At 37.5% G+C, this 23,404-nt stretch overlaps 1 protein-coding gene across 1 annotated transcript in view; it reads right to left on the bottom strand.

The window, feature by feature from the left end:
* The window catches only part of pax2b (paired box 2b), a 48,438-nt gene extending 28,741 nt beyond the window's left edge, over window positions 1-19,697 (bottom strand). The window contains exons 1-5 of the mRNA XM_051674911.1: window positions 19,217-19,697; window positions 17,737-17,902; window positions 16,421-16,618; window positions 12,432-12,511; window positions 12,129-12,248 (exon numbers count right to left, since the gene is read on the bottom strand). Of these exons, the coding sequence (XP_051530871.1) occupies window positions 12,129-12,248; window positions 12,432-12,511; window positions 16,421-16,618; window positions 17,737-17,902; window positions 19,217-19,259 (607 nt within the window). The 5' untranslated portion in view covers window positions 19,260-19,697. The remainder of the gene's footprint in view (window positions 1-12,128; window positions 12,249-12,431; window positions 12,512-16,420; window positions 16,619-17,736; window positions 17,903-19,216) is intronic.
* Between the last annotated feature and the right edge of the window lie 3,707 nt (window positions 19,698-23,404).

Genomic DNA, 23,404 nt, shown 5'->3' with positions numbered 1-23,404 from the left:
GTAAAGTTTATTTTTCCATAATTTCACCTTCAGCTTTGCATTTCTTGTGATTTTTCAATTTTCAAAGAGAACCTTTACTAACTCTTCCTCCTCCCTCATAAGCAATATTAGCCAAAAAATGCATGCAAAGATGATATATCAAATTCACCAGAAGTAGTAACTAAGTGGCTGCTGTTTTGTTTTATGTAGTTATAGGGTGTTAAAAGATGTTTTTTAGGGTATTCTGGGTAGTTGCACGGGCATTGATTGGCAATTTCAAGAGTATTCTGCGTATGTGCTAGTATGGTATTGGATTTCTCAGATTTCCCGATTTGATTTGAATCCGATAAATAAACTCTTGATTCGCTTGGATTCTGTTTTAGATGCAATTCGATTAGATTCTGATTCATTTGGGTATATTTCAGCTGCAATGCCCACATGCAAGAAATTCTCTCTCAGCTAATGCTCTAAATTATACAGGGAAACTTCTAACATTACCAAATGAAAAAACTATTAAAAAAAATAAATATCTAATTTTTCGTGCATTATTAAAATATTAATTTCAGAAATTTACAACAGGGTACGGGTCTGTGCAGTACAACTGCTATATTTAACATATATAGTAATCAACACAACCAAAACTAAAGCAAACTGTACAGTACAAGTAAAATATCAAATTTGGGGGTTTTAAGAATTGTTCAGGATTGAATTGGGATTGCTCAAATGATTTAAATTCATCTGAAAATCTATATTTTTACCCTGCCGTAGTCACTAAAGTGCTGCTAGGCAGCTAATAATGCAATTAAATTCTAAGAGACTTTAGTGATATTTCATCATCAGCTATGGAAAAACCCCAAGTATAATTTCCTAGCAAAAACATACAGTAGTAATTTGATTCAGAACAGGCTGTAGGTGGATGTAACTTGAAAGCTCTTGGAGTAAATTACATTCAGATTAAGAAATTGTTGGTCTTGAGTTAGGGATTTTAATAAAACCCTATACCCACTTTGTCAAACCAACATTAAAACAGAATAGTGGGAAATACCATAGATTGACTTCCTACAGTTACTGTTACTAAATTAAAACTGTGCTAGCTAGGTATTAGAAGCCTCTTATAACATCGTTTGAAGGAGATTCCAATTGTTGTAACCAACCCATTTTGAGTAAATAAACCCATGAACAATGTTATTACGATTTTCCTAAGATTAACCCTTTACCCAAACTCTACACCTAACCATATTATTAGGAAAGTAATTTTTGTGTACCACAAAAGGAACAAGACGGGGGAGCATATTACAGGTTATTGACATCCATCAGTCATTGGTATTGCAGAAATAAATCCTTAATGATTAACCACATTTGTTCATAGACGTTTCCTTTATTACATAAAGTCATAGGAGGCTAGCTCAAATTTGATGCCTGTATTTTATCGGTTTTAAAGTCTGTTTGTTTCTTTGTTGGTCTCTATGGAAATAAAGGTTGTACCTTTGTGTACGTGCAAAGCTGTACAATATCTTACAATTTCACCATCTCATACACAAATAATTACAAGTTGTCATGAGGCTATGTTGGTTGTATTTCTGGTATCTTGATGAACATGATACTTACTGAAATACATTTTTATACTGTAGTGTTGTTGCTGTTCCACTTGGTTTCTTCCATGTTTAAACTTGATTAACCTGAATCCCTCATATAATTCAGCTCTTCTTGTTTACATGATTCTCTACACCAATTATGTGAACTCTAGGTGTTTGTATAACATTCTCAATACGCCAGTGTTCAGCCTTTACGCCATATGTCTATGCAGCAGACTGGCCATGATGTTCATGTCAATAATCACAGCAAGGTGAATTGATACTACAAAAAATGTAATGTACAATGCCCAGCATAAACTCAAGCCAATCAGTATAATGTCAGGGTAAAAAGCACATAACCACAACCTCAGCTAAAACTACACAGCACCAGAATGGTCTCTTTCCCATTGTGTCTTGGGTCAGTTGGTGTGAAACTGCTCTCATCTTTTTAATGGTCTACTCTTATGAGACAGCTGTGGGGTGGGGTGGGGGGGGGGGGGGGGGGGCTCAGTGTGGATGTTAGATGTTAATTTGTGTGGTAATAGCTTTTCTCCACGGAAATGCAAATTCTCTTAAATGTCACTTCCAGCTACGTAGCTCAGACAGCTAGGGTCCATGTGGATACCAGGGCTCTCTTTCTCTCGCTCACTCTGTATCGTGCTACTTTTAATTTGCAGTAATACAGTAGTGCTGTCAGATTAATAGCTGGTGTGACACCTGTGTCCCCGCGGCCTGCTCTCACAGCTCCGCCGTGTACTTAACGTGTGTCACAGCGCATTATCTCTCAGCTCGCCTTGTAATGGGTCCTGCGGCCGCTGCTGACTCCAAACTTACTGTTAAAATCCCGTGAGCTGTTGGCCTCTCTTGGCGTGTGGCCACAACCAGGGCCAAAAAAATGAGTTCTTATGCTAATCTCACCGTGGCTTTCTCAGTTGTGTTTCCTTCTTGTTTCTCGTTGTGTTTGAGTGGTGGTTTAAGCTGCTTGTGGAAAATGGGACAGCCCCCTCCCAGCAAAAATTAAATTGACGTATCCTTACTTATCTAATGCGAAGTAGAGAGTGCATCCGCATCTGTAACTGTTGTCACCTTGTACTTTTTGTCGCCAGCAATTTTTCTGAGTGTGTGCTTGTCTTTCAAGAGTTTATCGTAAAATGCAGAGCAGTCCAGTCCAAAATTAAGATGTACGAAAAGCATTGCCATCATGACTGTTACACTGAGTCGAGATTTATCTGGTGTCCGTGCTGCGTTCATTAATGAGAACACACGCTCCACAGATGCAGATGTCCCAGGCAGGCATAAAATAAACTCCACAACCTTGGCTAAGACACTGAAGTTGATGGTCTTGCTCTCCAGCTCATGAAAAACGTCTGTCCATCTCTCAGACATGTTCCACTCAGTGATGCGACGAGTGACAATGTTTTTCGTCAAAGAGTGTGGTTTCGTCAATCAAACTGAGAGCGGGGATTCTTACACTTGTTGTGGCACACTTACTTTTAGCAGCATCCACATACATTTGTGTATGAACATGCTGCACGATGTTGGTGCGGCCTCCATGGGTGATGGAATAGCGAGCTCCACAAATCTCACACCTCACTTTACTAGGCTCTGTCTGTGACTACTTTTTCTTTTTTAATTTAGAGACTTTTTGAAGATCCTCATTAAATGTACATGCACACTTCCTTGATATTTTTCCAGCCGCAATTTCATCTGTGTGCTCTTTCAAACTGACCCTTCAGTCAGTTCACTAACTGGACGTCCATTGATAGGGGACTGTGATTGGATAGTTTAATCCAATCATGTACTTCAAATTACACCATGTGATTTTATTGGCTTGTATTTACAAGCCGTATCCTTGGCTACCTTTGATAAGAATACTCACGTGACTGAGAAAGCCGCATAAGCGATAGAGAGATTTTAGGAGAGGGGAAATATGGGACAAAACACGATTTTTTCAGAATAAGTCAGGACACTAGAAAAAGTGAAAGAAGAAAATAAAAGATGGAGAATGTTTTAGTTTCTTCGCTTTACATGAGTAGGAATATTCCTAATAGATAAATACTCTATGGACCATTTAAACTTTTTTTTTTTTTTTTTTTTTTCAGAATAAAGTCTTAACCAGATAATTTTCTTAATCGCTGATGTGGACATAAATGTGGTCTACTTTAAAAGATGGATAGACGGGCTCCAACGTGAAATCATCACTTCAGGTCAGGAATTTAATCCAATTTGAAATCACACAATGTGCATTTTCAGTCATAAGGTTTACACTTTAAAAACATTGGCTGCACAGATTCATAAATTATTTGTAATTTTGGATATGTTTATTTAAAATGTCGCTTTATCCCTGTGCCTCTTGGATAATCAGTCATATAAATATTTTTTATACTATTTGATGAATCCGTTATTTGTTTTGAAGTCATTATTCGTGAACTTCCGAGTAAGGTATTCGGCTTCGGGCCAAGATATTAACAATGCACTAACACTGGGGCCTGGGTAGCTCAGTGGCAAAAGACGCTGGCTACCACCCCTGGAGTTCGCTAGTTCGAATCCCAGGGTGTGCTGAGTGACTCCAGCTAGGTCTTCTAAGCAATCAAATTGGCCCTGTTGCTAGGGAGGGTAGTCACATGGGGTAACCTCCTCGTGGTCACTATAATGTGGTTTGTTCTCGGTGGGGCGCATGGTGAGTTGAGCACAGATGCCACGGTGGATGGCGTGAAGCCTCCACACGCGTTGTGTCTCTGTGGCAAAGCGCTCAACAAGCCACGTGATAAGATGCGCGGGTTGATGGTCTCAGACGCGGAGGCAACTGGGATTCGTCCTCCGCCACCCGGATTGAGGTGAATCACTACACGACCACGAGGACTTAAAAGCGCACTGGGAATTGGCCATTCCAAATTGGGTGAAAAAAACAAAAAAAAAAAATAATGCACTAACACTGTTATTTATTTATTTATTAAAAAATCTAGAAAGAATTGATTGAAATGATCCAGTAATAGTATGTTGTGGATTTCCCCGCTGAACACCTGTACAATGAACTTTACTAACAGGTTAATAACCTCATTCAAATACATCTTATATGTGACATTAATCACTATATCCACAACATAAACGTAATATTACAGCTTATATTTGCACAGATAATGAAGCCAATGAACAGGTGAACTTGAACTAAGTTACGCAACAGTCAGAATGCTTAACTTGCGTTGTGAATACGGCATTTCCTAAAAAACACGCTACACATAATGCAATATCCTTAACTGTCTAAATGTGAGGAATTCACTTCTAAAATTAGCTCATACTTAAGTATATTTATTATACAGCCTGATCTCATGAACATTACGTGACTGTGGCAGCATAATTGCAAATTGAAATTTTGTGCTTCATTTCATGTTTGGCATTTCATGTTTGTTTCCCAGTGAAATGTCCAGCGGGGGGCGCCAAAAGCGAGTGAAATGGTGTCGTAATCAGACAAGGTTTTTAAGGTGAAAATTAGATGGAGGTTTTATTGAGTAAAACGTACATCCCTAACCTAACCAATAGTGTTTTTTTCCCCTTTTTCACCCAATTTGGAATGCCCAATTCCCAGTGCGCTTTTAAGTCCTCGTGGTCGTGTAGTGATTCGCCTCAGAGGCGGAGGATGAATCCCAGTTGCCTCCGCGTCTGAGACCATCAACCCGCGCATCTTATCACGTGGCTTGTTGAACGCGTTGCCACGGAGACATAGCGCGAGTGGAGGCTTCCGCGCACAACTCACCACGCGCCCCACCGAGAACAAACCACATTATAGCGACCACGAGGAGGTTACCCCATGTGACTCTACCCTCCCTAGCAACCGGGCCAATTTGGTTGCTTAGGAGACCTGGCTGGAGTCACTCAGCACGCCCTGGGATTCGACTAGCGAACTCCAGGGGTGGTAGCCAGCGTCTTTTACCACTGAGCTACCCAGGCCTGACCGATAGTGTTCTTAAAGAACACTTTGAGGTGAGAGGTGAACAGAACAGACATCCTGACCCTAAACCAACACCTAAACCTAACCGACAGTGTCCAAAAACAAAATGCGAAATGAAAAGCACATATTCTGAAGCAACCACGTCAATTTGTGTTGCTTCTATGACATTTCCATCTCATGTGTAAACCTGCATTTTTGGCTGGATCTTCAGTGGTCTTCCGAGTTTTTTTTTTTTTTTTTTTTTTTATTAGTTTAATTTCGATGTTGCTGCATAAAGCATATTTTTTTAGGTTACCCGCACAAAACAGCATTTTAACAGCTGAAGTATGTAATTTTTGTGCCAATTGGAATTGCAAATATAATATAAATATACATTTGATTGTTTTCAAACAGCTTTCTCAAATATTCCCACCTTCTGCCATTGGTCAAACAAAACAGAAAGTCCTGCCATTGAATGTTGCTGAGACAGGCTGGCTGGGATGCTCACAAAAACAGACAAAAGTTTTCATAGCACCACAGAGCCATGTTGTTTACACTTTTCGGGGAAATCAACCTACGAATGGTTTACTTTTAGTTGTGTATATATAGTATACCATATTTCGAAAATATTACACACATCTGCTTTAAGTCATGTGAGAGTATTGCATGAGATTTTAAACTTGCATCATTATGATCTGGGATATCGTGGGATTTTACATCTATTTTTACTATTTTTGCTGCAGGGAAGACATTGTTTTAAAGCATCTTCAGCTGACAAGCATGTGTGTGTGGCCAAAGGTACACCCGGCAAAGATAAAGTACACCTATTCTAGACTTCAGGGTAGGGTTGCACCAGCTGTGCGTAAGGTCTCACGCAAGTTGGGATGTAAAGTTCACACTAAGGGCTTAGTAACTAATAGTTAGTTTGTAACTAAGTCAGTGCTTAATTTGGTTGCACCACCTGTTCTTAAGGCAAGACTTAACTAGTAGGTCGTAAGCTCTCCGTAAAATGATGCGTAGTATCAGTCTGCTTTTTTATCCCAACTGTTACTCATGGTCGGAGGCTGCCGTAAATATTTAATTGCTACGTAGGGTTACGTTCTACCTAAGTTTAATGGTGCAACGCTCACATATTTAGTAGTGCATGAACTGTGACTTAGTGCCCATTTACGCAACAACTAGGATAAGTTGTAACTTACGTATAGCTGGTGTAACCGGCCCCAGGTGTCTGCAGTCCAAAAAGCTGTTTGTGTGTGTGTGTGTGTGCAAAACATCTCCTTTTGTGTTCCTCGGAAGCAAGATAGTCATATAGGTTTGGCACGACATGAGGGTGAGCAAATGATGCCAGAATGTTCATGTTGGCGTGAACTATCCCTTTCAATCAAGAAAATGGCCACCCATCAAGAGGATCATTAGAGACAAAACAGTTACACGCACACACCCCGATATGAAGTCTGCTATAATTTCTGCCACTGCTGATGTCACTTCTGTGCCCTTGCAGTGTCTGACAGCAAGAAAACAGATGAATCCCAGTGCAACACAAATGACTGCAAGTGTAACATGCTCTAATCATGAAAACAACCATTTCCACGAACTGTAGATCATGCAGCTGCTGAATGCAGAATGCTTCTCATGTTTGTGGATTTAGCAGCTAACTGATCCAAAAACCAGTAACCCCTTATATACAAGAACATGACATCATCCGATCTGTGCCAAAACCAGGGAGGTCTGTACTACCTGGAGTTCTAAATCCATTAGAGTTCCCATTCATCCCAATGACAGTTGCTTGACTGGTGCATGCAGCACCGGAAGTGACCTACAAGCTTCTATCTTTGCTCATGGGTACTCCATTCTGGACTTGCTGTTGTTTAGCCAAAGTATATTTCACCATAGGGATTTCATAAAATCCTTCTTAAAAGAGGTCTATGCCATAAACCAAAACCAACCAGCTCCAAGGTGAATCACATCCTTATAAACTTTAATTTGAAGCAAAAAAGTATTTGAAAATCAGACAAAAAGACAAAAGTGCAAGCCTGTGCACTTGGTATAAAAACTGGAATTTCAACAAGTAAAAAAAACCCATAAGTACTGGGATCTGTAACTGCATTTTCATTGTCATTCACTCCTGTTCAAAATACAATAACATCTATTTATTTACTATAAACCATGGTATTTATTCAAGTTCCTTGGAGTATCATGACAGTATCATGAAATATGAACATGATCATTCAGTACCATGGCATTACCCTGGTAACGTGGTGCACAGTGCGAAGGCATGACGAGAAATTGCGAGCGTGAGGCGATTGACTGTGTTCCGTAAATGCTACAGGGTCCCTGAATAACGTATAACATGCGAGTAAGGGCAGCTGGTGAAGTTTCTGGTGCCCCCCAGGGTATGATGGTGCCCCCCTAGGGAGTTGGTGCCCTACGCAGACTGCGTAATATGCGTATAGGGAGATGCGGTACTGTGGTAGCACAGTGGTATTTTTCTGAAAGTGATTTGTCTAATGGCTTATTAGTTTCAGCAAAACCAAACTGGCTTTGGCTGAACCTGACAGCTCCTTCAGTTTATGTCCATATTCTATAAAAGACGAATTTAATTTATATCACTGAAAGCGACCGCTCTCAATATTATTAATACATCTGTCTAAACTGCAGATGCACGATGTCGGAAATGCAGTAGCAGTCGAGTATTATTCTTTTGATGAACTTACAACACAATACATGGAGTGGACTTTTTATCTGATCTATTACTCGTCTGAGGTAACGGTACTTTGATGTTCCAGGGCGAATTCAAAACTGCATTTTTTGCTTCCTTGAAGGGCACTCCTGCGGGAGGGGATGCCACTCGAAAGCTCGTTCAAAACGAAAGTGAGAAAATGAATCTTTTCTTGGAGGGCCCTACAACAAGACTGTTAGCGAAGTGTACATTCATACAGTAATGCCATGTTTCCATCAGAGTACACACTTCAAAGGCTCTGTGCTTCGGAGTGAGTATAGGGCATAGGGAGGATCCCTTGTGATTGAAATCCAGCCCCGATCTGCAGTAGCGCGCGCTCTTAAAGGCACCTCCATTAAATTTTCTTTAATACGCCCGCAATTTACAAAGAAATCACATAATAACACATTATTACTGTTATTGTGAGATTATGACGACATTTTAATTTAGTTTTATTTAACTAATTTAATTATTAATTTTTTTTTCTCCTTTTTCTGGACGACCAAAAGGGCACCTTTAGATTTGTGAACTAAAGGGGCTTGCACCCCTGCTGCCCCAGTTCTGTGCACACCAGTGAAATTAAGTGCTTTTGTCCACAATGATCTCAGCGAGTCCACTGTATTTCGCAATGTGGGTGGAATTTCCGGTTGGCTAGTGGAAGTGCGATTGGTTGGCATTGTGTGTAGCCGGTCACTGCTTGCTTACGTGTCATACGGTTCGATTCTTACTTTTTAAATGTTGTAAAATGTCTCACAAATTTCCCGGACAATGTGTGCAGTTAAGCGAAAATAAAGTTTTGTCTAAAACAGCAGTGTTATGATCAGAAACCACTCGCATATCACAGCGCTCCAGTCCCAGATGCTGCTTCTTCCATCGGCTGCCTACAGAAGGATTGAATTAGGGACATCTGTTTGGAAAAGCTTGGAATAATTTGTTTGTGTGCTCTTTTCACTTTACTGGCAAGAAGTCAAGAGCGGGGATTACTTATATCATCCACTGTTACAGTCAGGCTACGACAGATGTCCAGAAACAGAGTGCAATGAATTACATAAACGATAGCATTATTGTGCTAACAGGTGTGTGTACATGTGCTGAAAGCTCATTAGACATTTTGAGAATTTGTTCATTTCTATTTAGCATCTTTTTTTGTGCATGCTTCACATGTTTTGAAATGGCATCATTACTGAGTATAAAAAGGAACAGTGTTTTTCCTGAACTGTCTGTCAGTAGTGACAATGTTTTCAACTGTTTTCATGCTGTGATGCTAAATGGATAAATGCTACAGTGGAAGACCATAATTATTAGACGATAAATGTACAGTAGTGAGATGTTTTATTACGTTTGAAATTAATTAAATGATCATCTACCCCTTTCCTGCATTTTTCTTGCCTGCAATTCACTTTCTTTTGAGTGTCTTTGCAGAATGTGCATGTCTTCCCTTAAGGGGAAAAGGTGATTTGGAAAACAGTGTGGACATTACTTCAGTTTATTTGTACAGTGCTTTTAATAATACATTCTGTTTTATAGTTGCTTTACAGAGAACATTGAACTTTTGTGTACAATGTGTATAATCTATGTCCATATAAATATGTTTATTTGTATAGCATGTAGTTCTTTTTGTACAGTACAGTTTATTGTGTGTCTGCTAAGACGTCGTTATTTCCTACACAAGAACATTAAATTCAAATCTATCAACAGGATCAGTTGTTCAGTCAACACTAAAACATTTCATGTAGGTTATAGCATTTAGATACGGAGATTATGTCTGTAAACTAACAATTATAAAGCTAGGTTGAGTTTACTACACATTCCTCTCCCGCAAAATAATTGTATTTTATCCGAAAAACAGCAGCATGACAGTATCATCGCCTGAGTCCTGTAATACACGAGCATCCTGCTGTTTAGACCTCCCCTGTATCTGCAGTAAGTACATAATCTCGGTACAACAAACTCTTCAGGTTCTGACTAGACTCAATATATGCTTTAAAATAAACATAATTATTTACAGTTCTCAAAGCATGTCCAACTTAACAGCTGTGAAGGCGCTAATAGGCTACATAGCTTTTCAGGTTAGTCTGCTCAGGTTCTTCCATCGATCGATAAAGACTCAACAAAATAACTCAAATGCTTCTATTTGCGATATTTGTTCATCATCCTCAAACCCATAATCATTATCAAATAGGTGAGGAAGAACAATATCAGCTCACTATAATACTGTGATCATTTGTTCTCAAGTTTCTGTCATTTTTAATGCTGCGTTAGTACATAACATAACGGGCTTAGCCGGAAGTTCCGCCTACATCGCCCGCAGAGTGTCATGGGACACAGGAATATTGTGGATACAGAACCACACAGCACAGTCCAATTTAAAACATTGGAGTTATTTTTGTCAAATAAAGTACTGCAAACATAGCATCACAGATGTGAGATATTACTTAAATAAAATACAATTACTACTGATTTGTTCTTTTTTATTATTATTAATAGTATTACAGTGAATATAATATACTGTAACTATACAGTAGTGATATACTTCTGAGCTTTTATTTTGGTGGAAGATTTTATTTTGAATCCCTTTCCGTTTCTGCGTGTTTTTAACGGTAGCTTTTCGCTTCCGGAAAAGCAGGTCGCAGCGTGACCCAGTGTGATTAATAACCGCAAACGGCTGCTATTTAATTAAGTAAATATATAGTCTCTATGTGTCTTGCGCTACAAAGTGAATTAGCGCTCTGCTCGCTGCGTGCGATGCTCATGATAGTGTTTTCCGTGTATGATCCAAGGAGTTTTAAAAGCGGCGTCGGCACACCGCTGGCTGCATTCACAAGCACACATATTTGAAGTGCACAGCACATGCAAACTACATATTTATCTTATTAAATCACAGCCTTTGCAGTTTAATAATCACACTAGGACATAACGTGATTTTAATTTGTTTGCTGAATGTTTACGGAATGACATTCGGACAACAGGTTAGGTTTTTGGTATCTGAGCTTTTTACGAGTACGAGTACGAGTACAAGTACATGAGCACGGTATACCAGTATCTGTATCAGGACATCCCTTGTTCTTGCACTAAAAAAGTTAGATGCAGCGCAACACATTTAACAGAAAGCAGGTGTCTCGAAATAGGCTTTTAAAAGTTGGATTTCTTTTCAACCTGAAATGACATCTTGCGTGAGTCGCTGCTAAACAGCTGAATGCGGCGCAACAGTTAAAGACATCACTCTAGGTGCATGTTTGCATAGAAAAAGAGTGCAGGCTGGCCAGAATTCTGCAATGGTTCTTGGCCAAAATATGCTGCAATGTGGACCAGACTTAAGGCTGATAGTCAAAGCAAAAATCATAGGGCGAGAAAGAGAGCGAGGTCCTTGAGCTTAATGTCCTCTTAAGACTGTCGCTCTTGTTTGACTGAGGTTGTTAGTTGGGTACATCATCTTGACATGTAATTACTGAAGCTCTCTTAATCACGGCAGTGCAGATTAATAAAAGGAGGCTCCCGTGGGGGTCACATCACCACATCAAAACCCTCTCTGCCACCTTCTCAGTCACATACTTGATACATACTGCATCCAGTCATTAGACATTCAAGGGTAATCTGCTCGGAATATATGCCAAATATAAACAAAGTAGATTTAAACTGGAAACTATATGTGAATGCATAACTCAAAATTACAACTCAAGAATATTACGTGATTGTGCAACAACAGTGCTCACTTATGATTAATAATTCTTAAATGCATTAATAATAACACATTTAACAATAAATTAAATGCAAACAAAAAATGATTGCACCTTAATTTATCAGTCTAATCTCAGCAAAAGCCAACTATATATTATTATTAATAAAATGAAAGTCTGATGGAGACAGATCTCGATACATATTCAACATCGCTCCAATTGTGTGAAGGTAAGAGGAACCGCAGACTTACCAGCATCTCTTTTGCGCTTTTCTCCATTTGAGCGAGGGATTCCCAGAATGCCGTTTATAGAGTAGGAGCCCACGGGGTCGTTGGAAGAACTCGAGACAGGAGGAGATGCTGTACTGGGAACTGTGGAGAAAGAAAAGAGTAAGAGGACATATGCTTGTGTTTTGTTTTTTGTTTTTTTCTCTTTTTTTATTATTTTTTTATTAATATCTCCAGTTGAAGGTAATACTCAGTTGTGATCTGAAAGCTTTAGTCTTGTCCAGAAAGGTTCAAATATGATCCACAGAGTTAATTATGTGATCTTACTTATAGTGTGTCCTGGGGTGGATAGGGACGTCCCATCTGGAGAGGGGTGAAATGGTTGCTGAACCTTCGTCCGAATGATCCTATAGCATAAAGACAGAAGACTTACTCGCATGGAACTCCTGAGCTAATGCAATGTCTTTCTCTCTGTGATAATCTCACATTTACTTTATATATCTCAGCTATCTGTGAGCAGAACAGATTACTGCAGACGCTCAGATCCCGTTTAAGCCGAGCGAGAAGCAGACCGCCTGTACCTTTAATTAGAGATATAGTAAAAAGCCCTCTGAGCTCCTTTTCCTTGAGTGATTTTGCAAACAAAGCATGAAATCACAACAATTCACCTTGATAATCTTCTTACTTCATGTGTTGGTCCTGAGGAGAGCCTCAGGCTCAGTTCTAGTGTGGATGAGGTTCTATTGATCTAGACTCTGGGATAAAAAGTTTTGAATTAGCCACATGGGTACTGGGATGCAAATGGAAAGCTATAAATTACATGTGACAGGAAAGCAATAGTTGCTCAGTGCGGTGTACAAGCTTACGCCTGCATTTGATTCTGTTAATCTGAATGGCACTTTGGGAAAAGGGCCCACTGTCATGCCCATTTGTAAACTTTAGATCTATTCATCACCAATGGCATTGTATTTCAGCAGACATTTGCAAACAAACGCCATATAGAGACAGAATACATTGCAGTACTTTAATGCTGCATGCAAAAATCATGCCTTTTCTGCAACATATTTTTCATTTCATGCCCCATGAAGATTATTGATTGTAAAAATATTTAGAACATACAGTACATTGCCAACACAAATTCTACATTAAAATGAATGTGCTGGTAATATTGATATCTGCAGAAATATCAGCTTTAGGGATCTGTCCTCAGGGCATTGAAATGGAGAATGAGAGACAGAGAGAACAAGCCGTGACAACATATCAATGAGATATTTAATTTCTTTTTTTTAAAACGAACTATTTGACCCCCTCGCATGGCCTGGGGAGAATAAATCTGCACACTTTATCCACAATCCATGCTTTTGTTATTGAATAAGTCATTTGGAAGAGTGAATTAATGTCTGGACTGTGTCTGAAAATCCTCTGAAGAAATATTAAAATAGCTCTACATGTGAATGAATACTATCGAGCGCCGGTGAGGAGGTTTTTATAAGTCTTGAGGTTGCAGTGCTGTCACTTGTATGTTGTGGCGACACTTTACTACAACTGGAACTCTGTAATGCTTAATAAAGTATGTTCAAGAAAAGTGTTTCGAGCCTGAACTCTCGCTGTCAACAAGGCCAGTTTCAGCTTACACAAACACACACAGTCACCAAAACACAAACTAATGCTCTTTCCTTTCATGCACCATGTTGCAGTGTTGAATTAAGCACTAAGGCAATGAATAAAAAGTTTGTGGGTGCAACTGATTCTCTTCCTGAACACCACAACTTGGCTAATTAATCAACTCTGGATTTAGAACTTGCAAATCTTGAAGGAATATTCTATATTCCAAATAATAATTTTGACTCATCCCTCCTTCTCTGTAAAACAGCAAAAAATCGAGGTGACAGTGAGGCACTTACAATGAAAGTGAATGGGGGCCAAATTTTGGAGGGTTTAAAGGCAGAAATATGAAGCTTATAATTTTATGGAAGCTCTTAAATTAATGATACCATTGAAACTCGTGCATTATTTAAGCTGTAAAGTTTTTAAATCGTTGCTTTTATGGTCACGGTGTTATGTTGCCATGGCAACGAAGTTGTCAAATTGTATATAACTTTACACAGAAAAGGTTAGTTAGTGATTTTCTCACACTAAAAATCATGTTAGCATGCATACTGTTTACGTCTTGTGGCTATACTTTTGAAACAGTGAGTATTTTAACGTTTACTGATTGGCCCTATTGACTTCCATGTAAATGCCTCACTGTAACCCAGATTTTTGCTTTTTTTAAAGAAAAGGAGGGAAGAATCAAAACAAATTTTCGTCGTAATCAATATTAAGCCACAAATGCTGTCGATTGAGCTAAACTTGTAATGAATCCGGAATAATCCTTTGAGTGACTTTTGTAAGAATTCATAAATTGTAATATAATCAAGGGCGTAGATTTGGCTTGAAAATTGGGGGGTTGCTGCATAAAGCATCTACATGTTTCCATTGATCATGGTATAAATATTGGGGGGGGGGGGGGGGGTTGTACTTGCTTGTTTTGATTATTATGGGGGTTACCTCCACCCCCACCACCTCCACCACCGGAATCTACTTCCCTGAATATAATAAATGGAAATGGTCTTAATTTTGCAGTATATATTATTCTAAATAAAAAGTTACTTATTTATTGCCTTATCAGATGACTAAAGACCACCTCTCTCTCTCTCTCTCTCTCTCTCTCTCTCTCTCTCGTCTGTCTGTCTTTCTCTCTCCTTAGTATCCAAACAGAGCTTCAAAATGTTAAATACATTTGGAATAAACTTGGCGTATCATCAAAGTTCACCAATTCCAAATACAGTCTTAAAAGAGTCACATCTCACCGCATTCATAATTCTCCTCATAAACAAAGACACAGTTTCCTGTTTCAGAATAGCCAGACTGAATTCAATTAGATTTTAAAGACGTGTAAGGGGCTTCAGTAATTACTTTAACACACATTTCGAATTTATCTCACAAGTTCATGCCAAAAGACGCTCAAATTGCCCTTTTTAGGCGACCACGAGGCATGAAATTATTTTTTTTTTCTGGGCTTCTCTTCTCTTGTGTGGGGCGCTCTATTCATTGGCATCGACTCATTAAAATGTAATGCACAGTCTGGTTTTATGGAAGAGTGAATCTTAACCAAAGTTCAGCGCCTCACTGCTTCTTTTTACCATTTTGATTTGCCACACAGGTCTGACACACCATCCTAAACCATCATTTTACCCAATTATAAGTATGTAAATAGGATCATATTGGATTATAGATTATGCATAGGCCTATACTATTTCCCATATTGTACATTATTGAACTTGGAAAATCGGTTCTAAAACTGACTTGTGAAAAAAAGGAAAAACATTTTCACTTAGTGCAGTTAAGATTTTTTTCCCCACACAGAACTATAATCAATTTATTATAAGAGCACAAATTAGCAACAGCAATATATATATATATATATATATATATATATATATATATATATATATATATATATATATATATATATATATATATAATTTATTAGCTGGAAAAATATTTAGCAAATTATGAAAAGTCGATCCATAGCTATAGGTTGCTTGGATTTATTTATTTATTTTATTTTTTAATTTTTTTATTTTTTACTTCTAGATAATAACACTCTTATTTTATATTATCTTGGAAAATAGAATGAACAGATATAGAAGAGTATAAAGTGTAATTGAGCGGCGGTGGGCCTCTCTCCGGTGTCTGATCACCGTTCATTGATCGGTTTTCACTCCGTCAGATGAGATTTTCGAGGTTGTGTCTGTCATTGTTGCGCTAGTTTAAAGCAGAGGGATGAATTACAGCCATAAGACCACCGGCAAAGCTAAAGAAAACGAACTTTTATACTGCCACAATGCCTAATATTAAAGAAAGAAAGAAAAAAAAAATTATATATATATATAATTTATTATTTGCTAGTGAATGTTGATAAAATGCTGATTATTTTATGATGATAATGTAATTAAAATTAATTGTCAATAATTTATTTAAAATTATTTCAACTAATAATAGCCTATTAATTATTTTTAATTATATTATTAGTCTATATATAATTAATATTATTTTAAAATGTATCCAAGCAATTTTTTTTATTATTATTTATTTATTTTTATTTTTTTGAAGAAATCACCTCCATTAATCTTTGCTTGTATTTCTGAATATTATTATTTGTTTAGAATCCATTCATTTCATTTAGACTTTTTCTTCACAAAGACATTTCGTTTCACAGCTCAGACATCTCGGTATTGTTAGGCTAGTATGATGGTCCCGGTTCTTCAAACCTGTTTATGGAGGAGACGCTGGGGACGGTGTCGTTATCGCAGATTCCCTCCGCCAGCAGCCGGTCCCGGATTTCCCAGGCGAACATGGTGGGATTCTGTCGCTTATAGTCCGCTATTTTATCCACCACCTTCGGCGTGGCCACTTTGGGCTTGGATCCGCCGATCACTCCAGGCTTTATACTGCCCGTCTCATAATATCTGGTAACAAGAGTAAATCTGATATTCATAACCGGACCAAAACTATAATGAACACGACAACAAACAACAGATGCATGGTGACAAATTCATGAAAATGTTGTAAGCCACTGAACTTTGCATAGCAGAGCTATAAAGAAATTATCATATGATTAGAATACTAATTTACGCAGAAGGACATCCCCATCTGTTAGTTAAGCAGTTATCAGGCCTGTTCTCAGATTAAAAAAATAAAATAAATTAATAATAATAATTGTCGGTGATTTAAAGCCGAATTTTACGTAGGGTATTTCTGACATAGCTGCTGGTGACTAAACTACACTCAGACAGGCTACTTAATAAATCAGTTTTAAGGTGAGCAAACAAATCTATTTAGGCTAAAGGTTTATTATTGAATATATTATTGAATCTACTTAATCAGTCCTAATGACCAAGCAAAGACTGATCAAACTCATTAACGTTTCTACATTTACGACCTTTCTGTTGAACTAGCATATCAGAATTCACAACTAATTGCATTTATTAAAACAAAATCATTTTTGAATTGAAAAATATGGCAAGCCAATCATTTTGTCGTTTTCTGTATCATAAGCATTATAATGACTTTAATATGCTACTCAGAGTAATTGATTATTACTTTTATAATAATCCCCATACAGAAATCTGACATATGGCTATATATACTGTATATATAAAATTATAGTTCATATAGTTTATTTGAAATGTGCATGTTCAAATCCCATTAGTATTTAGGAAAATATGTTACATATAAATCGGCAATTTTTATAATATACTTAGCATGACCAAGTAGCCATATGTGACCTTTTCTATGCCAGTGAAAACCATATATGAACATATACTTCATACGTGTTTTGCATATATTGTCATGTATCAGATTTATATGGGTATGCTGCGTTTGCTCAAACACATTAGTGCTGTTAGAGCCAAAATATGGCATTTTTATGTATTATTATTTATTTATTTACCCTATGTTGAATATTGCATCACTGTAACAATTGCAACATATATGTTTGACCTATATCAGAGTGTTCTAGGTCGTCTTTGACAACGAGTAAACTAAATATCATGTTTAAGTCGCATTCATCGTGTTAGGGTCTCACCTGCCCAGAATCTTGCTGACGCAGCCGTGACTGACCCTCAGCTGTCTCGAGATGTCACAGGGCCTGACCCCTTGATGCGCGAGCTCCACGATTCTCTGGCGCACGACGTCAGGTAAAGGCCTTCCGTTCACGAACATCCCGCCCAGCTGGTTCACTCCCCCGTGTCCTATACCGGAGACAACAGCAACAAACGACAAAAACATAACATTACATACAGGCTGCGCCTTTTCATCCGCAACAAAAAAAGCGCTGTTTCTATATGGCCAACAAGTTATAAGAAGGTTAATTGCAATAAAGAGCACTTTGCATGCAATAATGAATTAATTAAGAAATAAATGCAAACGGATGCACATGCAATGCTATTTTTTCCTGCATTATCTGCGTACACGCAGCCAATAGCACAGTTAAATCATGCATAAACCTTCTCTTTTCCTTTGCATTTTAAGTCTAATTTTAATCATTTTAATACAGGCTACAAATTTGGTCTATTATGGGACATTATAACGAGGCTCATTTGTGGGTCACTATATTATGATCTCTAAACAGTTATTTGGGAAGAGAAAATTGTTCAACACAATTACAAATGAAAACAGTTTCATTAAACATTTGTTGTGGCAAGCCATGTGATTGGTTATATGTCGGATTCGTTTAATCTACGCGCCCAGGATTATTATAAAGAGGGATTTTTTTTCTTTCTTTTTTTTTTTTTTTTTTTTTTTCAAGGTTGAAATACAGGATTTGACTATAACTTTTGGAAGTGGGAGTTTTCGATATTCTAAATATCCGTATTTATTTTCTGATGACAATGATCTTCCCCATGATCGCATAATCCTGCTGGAACAATACGATTAAATTACACGAGCATTTATTGTTTTCATTCCATGGGTATAAATAATTAAACTGTTTTTTTGATCATATTACATGCTGTTAATCTCAATTAGTTGTTCATGTAAAACATTCTATTTTAATGCAATTGCCTGCATCGCTGCAGGAATATTATGCAATTGTTTTTAAAGTAATTGTATCATATGTTGATTACAAATAATTCCAAATGCAGTCAGTAGTGATTAAACAGTTTTAAATCATTGTGAATATTTGCGGGGTAAAATTCCTCATTATCTCAATATCTTGACAATTATTTTGATCTTTTGATATTTCTTGGACTCAATTGTTTCTTTTAATAATAATAACAATTATTATTATTATTATTATTATTATTATAAATAGGGTAATAATTGCATCTCATGTTTTTATGGAGCCAAATTTTTCAATTTCCTCACCACAGGCAAGGAAATTAACCCTTTTTATTAACTGAGTTTTTTTTTCTATTTTCATGCTGTTATATTTCTCCTTAAATGCAAAACATGGACATATATTTTCGGCTTTTTAAACGGAGCACAACTCCTAATGAATTATTCCAGTGATCTCAATTGGTTCGAATGGCAAAAACATTCTCCAGAGAAACTCCTGTGTAACTCACGGTGCATGGCGGAGAAAGGGTCTGCCTTACAGTGAATATCCATCGGATAACAGAGGAAAGACAGATAATCAACTGAAGTCGCCGTCTCGTCTTTCTTTAACAGATCAAAACCGCAAGAATCGAAGTAACGTGAATCCAGTCGAGGACAGGGAAACTTCAAAAAGTTGCAACAGTCCGCTCGGTGCAAATGGATTTGTCAGGTGTCAGGCATGACAGTAGCCTATATTCTGCTTTCAAAGCAATAAATGTTTAAATGTTTTCAGCATGCATGATTTTTCTTTTTCAGTAGTGCTTTTCCAGTATGTGTGCCATCCATGCGGTTGCAGTATCTCTTATATCCCGGTGGATTCGGTTAGCAGGTGCTTGGGCTTGTTGTGGTTCGGTATTGCGCATGGATGACCGAGAGCAGAACCATTGAAGACTGCGGGTTTCCTGCGTCTACCTTTCCTTTCCACCCCTCAGTAATAACAACGCGATGAGTTTGAATGCACACACGGCCCGGGACTGAAGGACTTGGGTGGTTTGTGTTGGTTTGTAAAAGCTCCAGCCCCCCTCCTTTGCGCAGACCCTCTTTCTCCTCTGTGGATGAGTGTCTCAGACAAAGGCAGTAGATTCCAGCACTTTGTGATTCGCTCAAATGAAGCTCCATCCGCCTGTCACTCCAAAAGGGGTGGGAAGAGCTCAGTGCGACTAAGTTAATGGGAGTTTACTGTAAATGAGAGCAAATCATTTGCTTTTGTTGTTGTTGCGAAAAATGACTTTTAAGCCGATATGAAGTGCATGAGAATCATTTGGTCAATTCATGATTTGATATATTTTCTTCCATGTTAGCAGTGCATTATATCAATTCTCTACGCATATAACCACAGAGGATGGTGTAATGACAGCACGGAGGTAATAAGATGCGTAAAATGTGCATTTGTACTGCATTAACATGGTCACCTTCAGCCCTAAACAACCCATAATATCACTTAGAATAAAAGCTCGCAGCTGTGGCCTCTAAAAAAATAATGCAAAATAAGGACCATGGTGGAAAAGCACTGCTCTAATTTCTCGCCCTGATGGTGGTTTATCTTTATTGCTGAGGTCGATGGCGTGATTATGGTTTGATTTAAACACCATCTTGTTTTGATTTCCTGCGCGTGTCTCTGCTGTGAGCTGGTTTGGCTCGGGTCAGGGTGCAGGAGATTGGCTGTAGGTGGCGCTCTGTCGTCTCCATATCCTCCTGATGTTTGGGCATTTTTTATTTTTTTATTTTATTTTATTTATTTATTTTCATCATTATAGTGTCTTGTGCATATAGGAAAACATCACAGTTTTTTATTTTTTTATTTTTTTATTTATTATTATTATATCATATACCCTATATTTTAATTTTGGCCACACCCCCCCCAAACGTTTTGTTTGACAGATAAGCTCTTCAGGACTTAAACAATGGCGTGTGCATATTATTATTATTATTATTATTATTATTACTATTATTATTATTATTATTATTAGGCATATTGTTATCATTATTATTATTTTATTTTTTCAGGAAAGTGTGAGCAGAAAATGTGCTCCATATGGTAACATCTGAGGTAACTGGTTTTATTCGAGTAAAAATATTATTTATGACTGAATAAACCTGACTACATTAGGTTACACTGACGAACGTAATTACATCAGGTAGAAATCTCCGGTAACAACTGCATATTTTCTCATTTAGGAAAAGAAACGTAGGCTTAGGTCTCAGAGATATTAACTAAATCATAAAGGCTGCAGTTGGAAAATGCATTGTTGACACTCAGGAGGACAGTGTGAGAAATCGCTCCAAATGATTCAGTTTTACAGTAAGTGAACCGCGAACCGATTCAGAGTAAATCGCGAACCAATTCCGAGCGTTTCAAATGTATTGAAAAGAACCGATTCTTGAGAAAAAAAAAAAAAAAAAAAAAAAAAAGTTTTTTTATTTTTGCGAATATATATATATCGCTAGTTCTGATTCTGAACAGAGTACAGAAAATATTTTATATTGAATAAATTTTAGCCGATCATCAGTCCGTCTTTCTGAAATAACGACTTACTGGCCTAACAATAACCAACATTAACTTAAAAAATATTTTTAGTTTAGATCAGTTGTAGCCTAAGCATTTGTGGCATAATGTTGATTACCACAATAAATAAATAAATAAATAAAAATTAGGTTACAATGAGGCACTTATGTAAGTGAATGGGGTCAATTTTTTGAGGGTTTAAAGGCAGAAATGTGCAGCTCGTAGTTTTACTAAAGCGCTTCTATAATTGTTCTGTTAAAATTTGTGTATTTTTTGAGCTGTAAAGTTGTTTAAATCGTCGCTTTTATTGACGTTTTAGGGTTTCAAGTGTATTGTCATGGTAAAGAAGTTGTAAAATTGGATATAACTTTGCACAGCAAAGGTTAGTAAGTGATTTTTTTCACACTAAAATCATGTTAACATGCATATTCTTTACGTCTTGTCGCTATACTTTTTAATGCGGTATGTTTAATGTTTTTGGATTGGCCCCCATTCACTTCCACTGGAAGTGTCTATAATCTCAGTGATTGTTTTTTGAGACAAGTTGAAATTAAAATGTTGTAGCAATTAACATTATGCCGCCAGTGCTGTCAATTGGGTTAAACTTGTATTGAACCCGAGACTTTTTAGCAGAGGCCATGCCTCGTTTCCCAAAAGCATCATAAGCCTAAGTAGATCATAGAATCCATTTAATGATTCATCTTAGTTTTGCTTTTGCGGCCTGTTTCCCAAAACACTTAAGCAGTACTTGAAAATGTGCATAGAGTGCTCTGGAGTAATCGTACAGCGCTAAGAGCATCATAAGCACACAGACTTATGCAGACACCTGCAGGACAATCGTGAAATTACACCTGATACAATTTAAATTTAGCTACACTTTATGCTCATTTAATATCAGTATACATACGTTTTATTTTATTATTATTTTTAAACAACAAGGATAATCATAATAATAATAATAAATGCAGAAAATGGTTAGTCAATATTGGGTGAACATATAAATTAATAAGTAAACAAATAAAGTTATGTGTGGACTAGTTGGTAACAACAAAGTGGTGGCATGATTGTTGCAGAGAACTGTAAAAATTACAATCTGAGATAAAGTCAATAACTTATTGCCGTGCATGAAAATCGTCCGTACAGTATATTGGCTCCTCATCCTCATCTCCTCTTCTTCTCAGTGTAGTACCGCATATGTTGTATAGCATTGCTGTTACCTGCATTGCTGTTACCTTATCGCTTTTGGGAGTAAAGAGCAGATCTCCCTTTGAATGGTGAATGTCCCTAAAGCACATCTTCCACATGTCTCCTTATTTTGCGCTCTGCAATAACACTGTTAACCTCGTTATATTCAGTTAATGCTTGTTGTCATTAGCAGGACCATACACAGGGTCTCCGCTGTCTTCGCTGATCCTGGAAGCTTTAATCTTGACCCACAGAGCAATTTTTGAAAACGGAATATTAAAATGCACATCTGATGAACGAAGCAGTGATGGTGTAAAAGAAATAGGCCTATATCATTCTGCACAAAACTATTGCAAAACAAAATGCAATTAGCCTATGTGGTGAATTAAGTTGTACATTTAAGAAAATATTTGTAAATATTTCCAGCGAGCTAAATTACAAATGTTTTTAAAGTTATGCACAAATATCTCTCTCTCTCTCTCTCTCTCTCTCTCTCTCTCTCTCTCTCTCTCTCTCTCTCTCTCTCTCTATATATATATATATATATATATACTGTATATATGAAGTTGCAGTGACGAGCAGCACTATACGGTCACATTACAGCACTTCACACAGACAGCGACTCTCTTAAGGAGCACTTGCAGTCGCACAATATCATACGAATTACCAAATTTAGAAAAGTCGTACGAATCCTGACGATTTCACCATGAGAGTGTGTTGCTTAAAGCGCATCATCACACGTTCATGTTAAGTGCAGTTTTGGGAAAGACATGTAAAAAATAACGAACATTCGTAAAATTGCTCATAGAGAATGCTCTTAACCGCCAAGATCAATCCTTATTGGGAAATGAGGCTGTGCACTTCTATTCAAATGAAAGGGAGAAACTGGAACACCCAACCAAGAATCTCTAGCACCCAATGTTCAATGGATGTAGAAAGGAAGTCCCACCTTACAGGTAAAAGAACC

This window comes from Myxocyprinus asiaticus, chromosome 36 (genome assembly GCF_019703515.2).
Source record: "Myxocyprinus asiaticus isolate MX2 ecotype Aquarium Trade chromosome 36, UBuf_Myxa_2, whole genome shotgun sequence".
In the NCBI taxonomy this organism is placed as follows: Eukaryota; Metazoa; Chordata; class Actinopteri; order Cypriniformes; family Catostomidae; genus Myxocyprinus; species Myxocyprinus asiaticus.
This window is presented reverse-complemented; position numbering and strand designations above follow the sequence as displayed.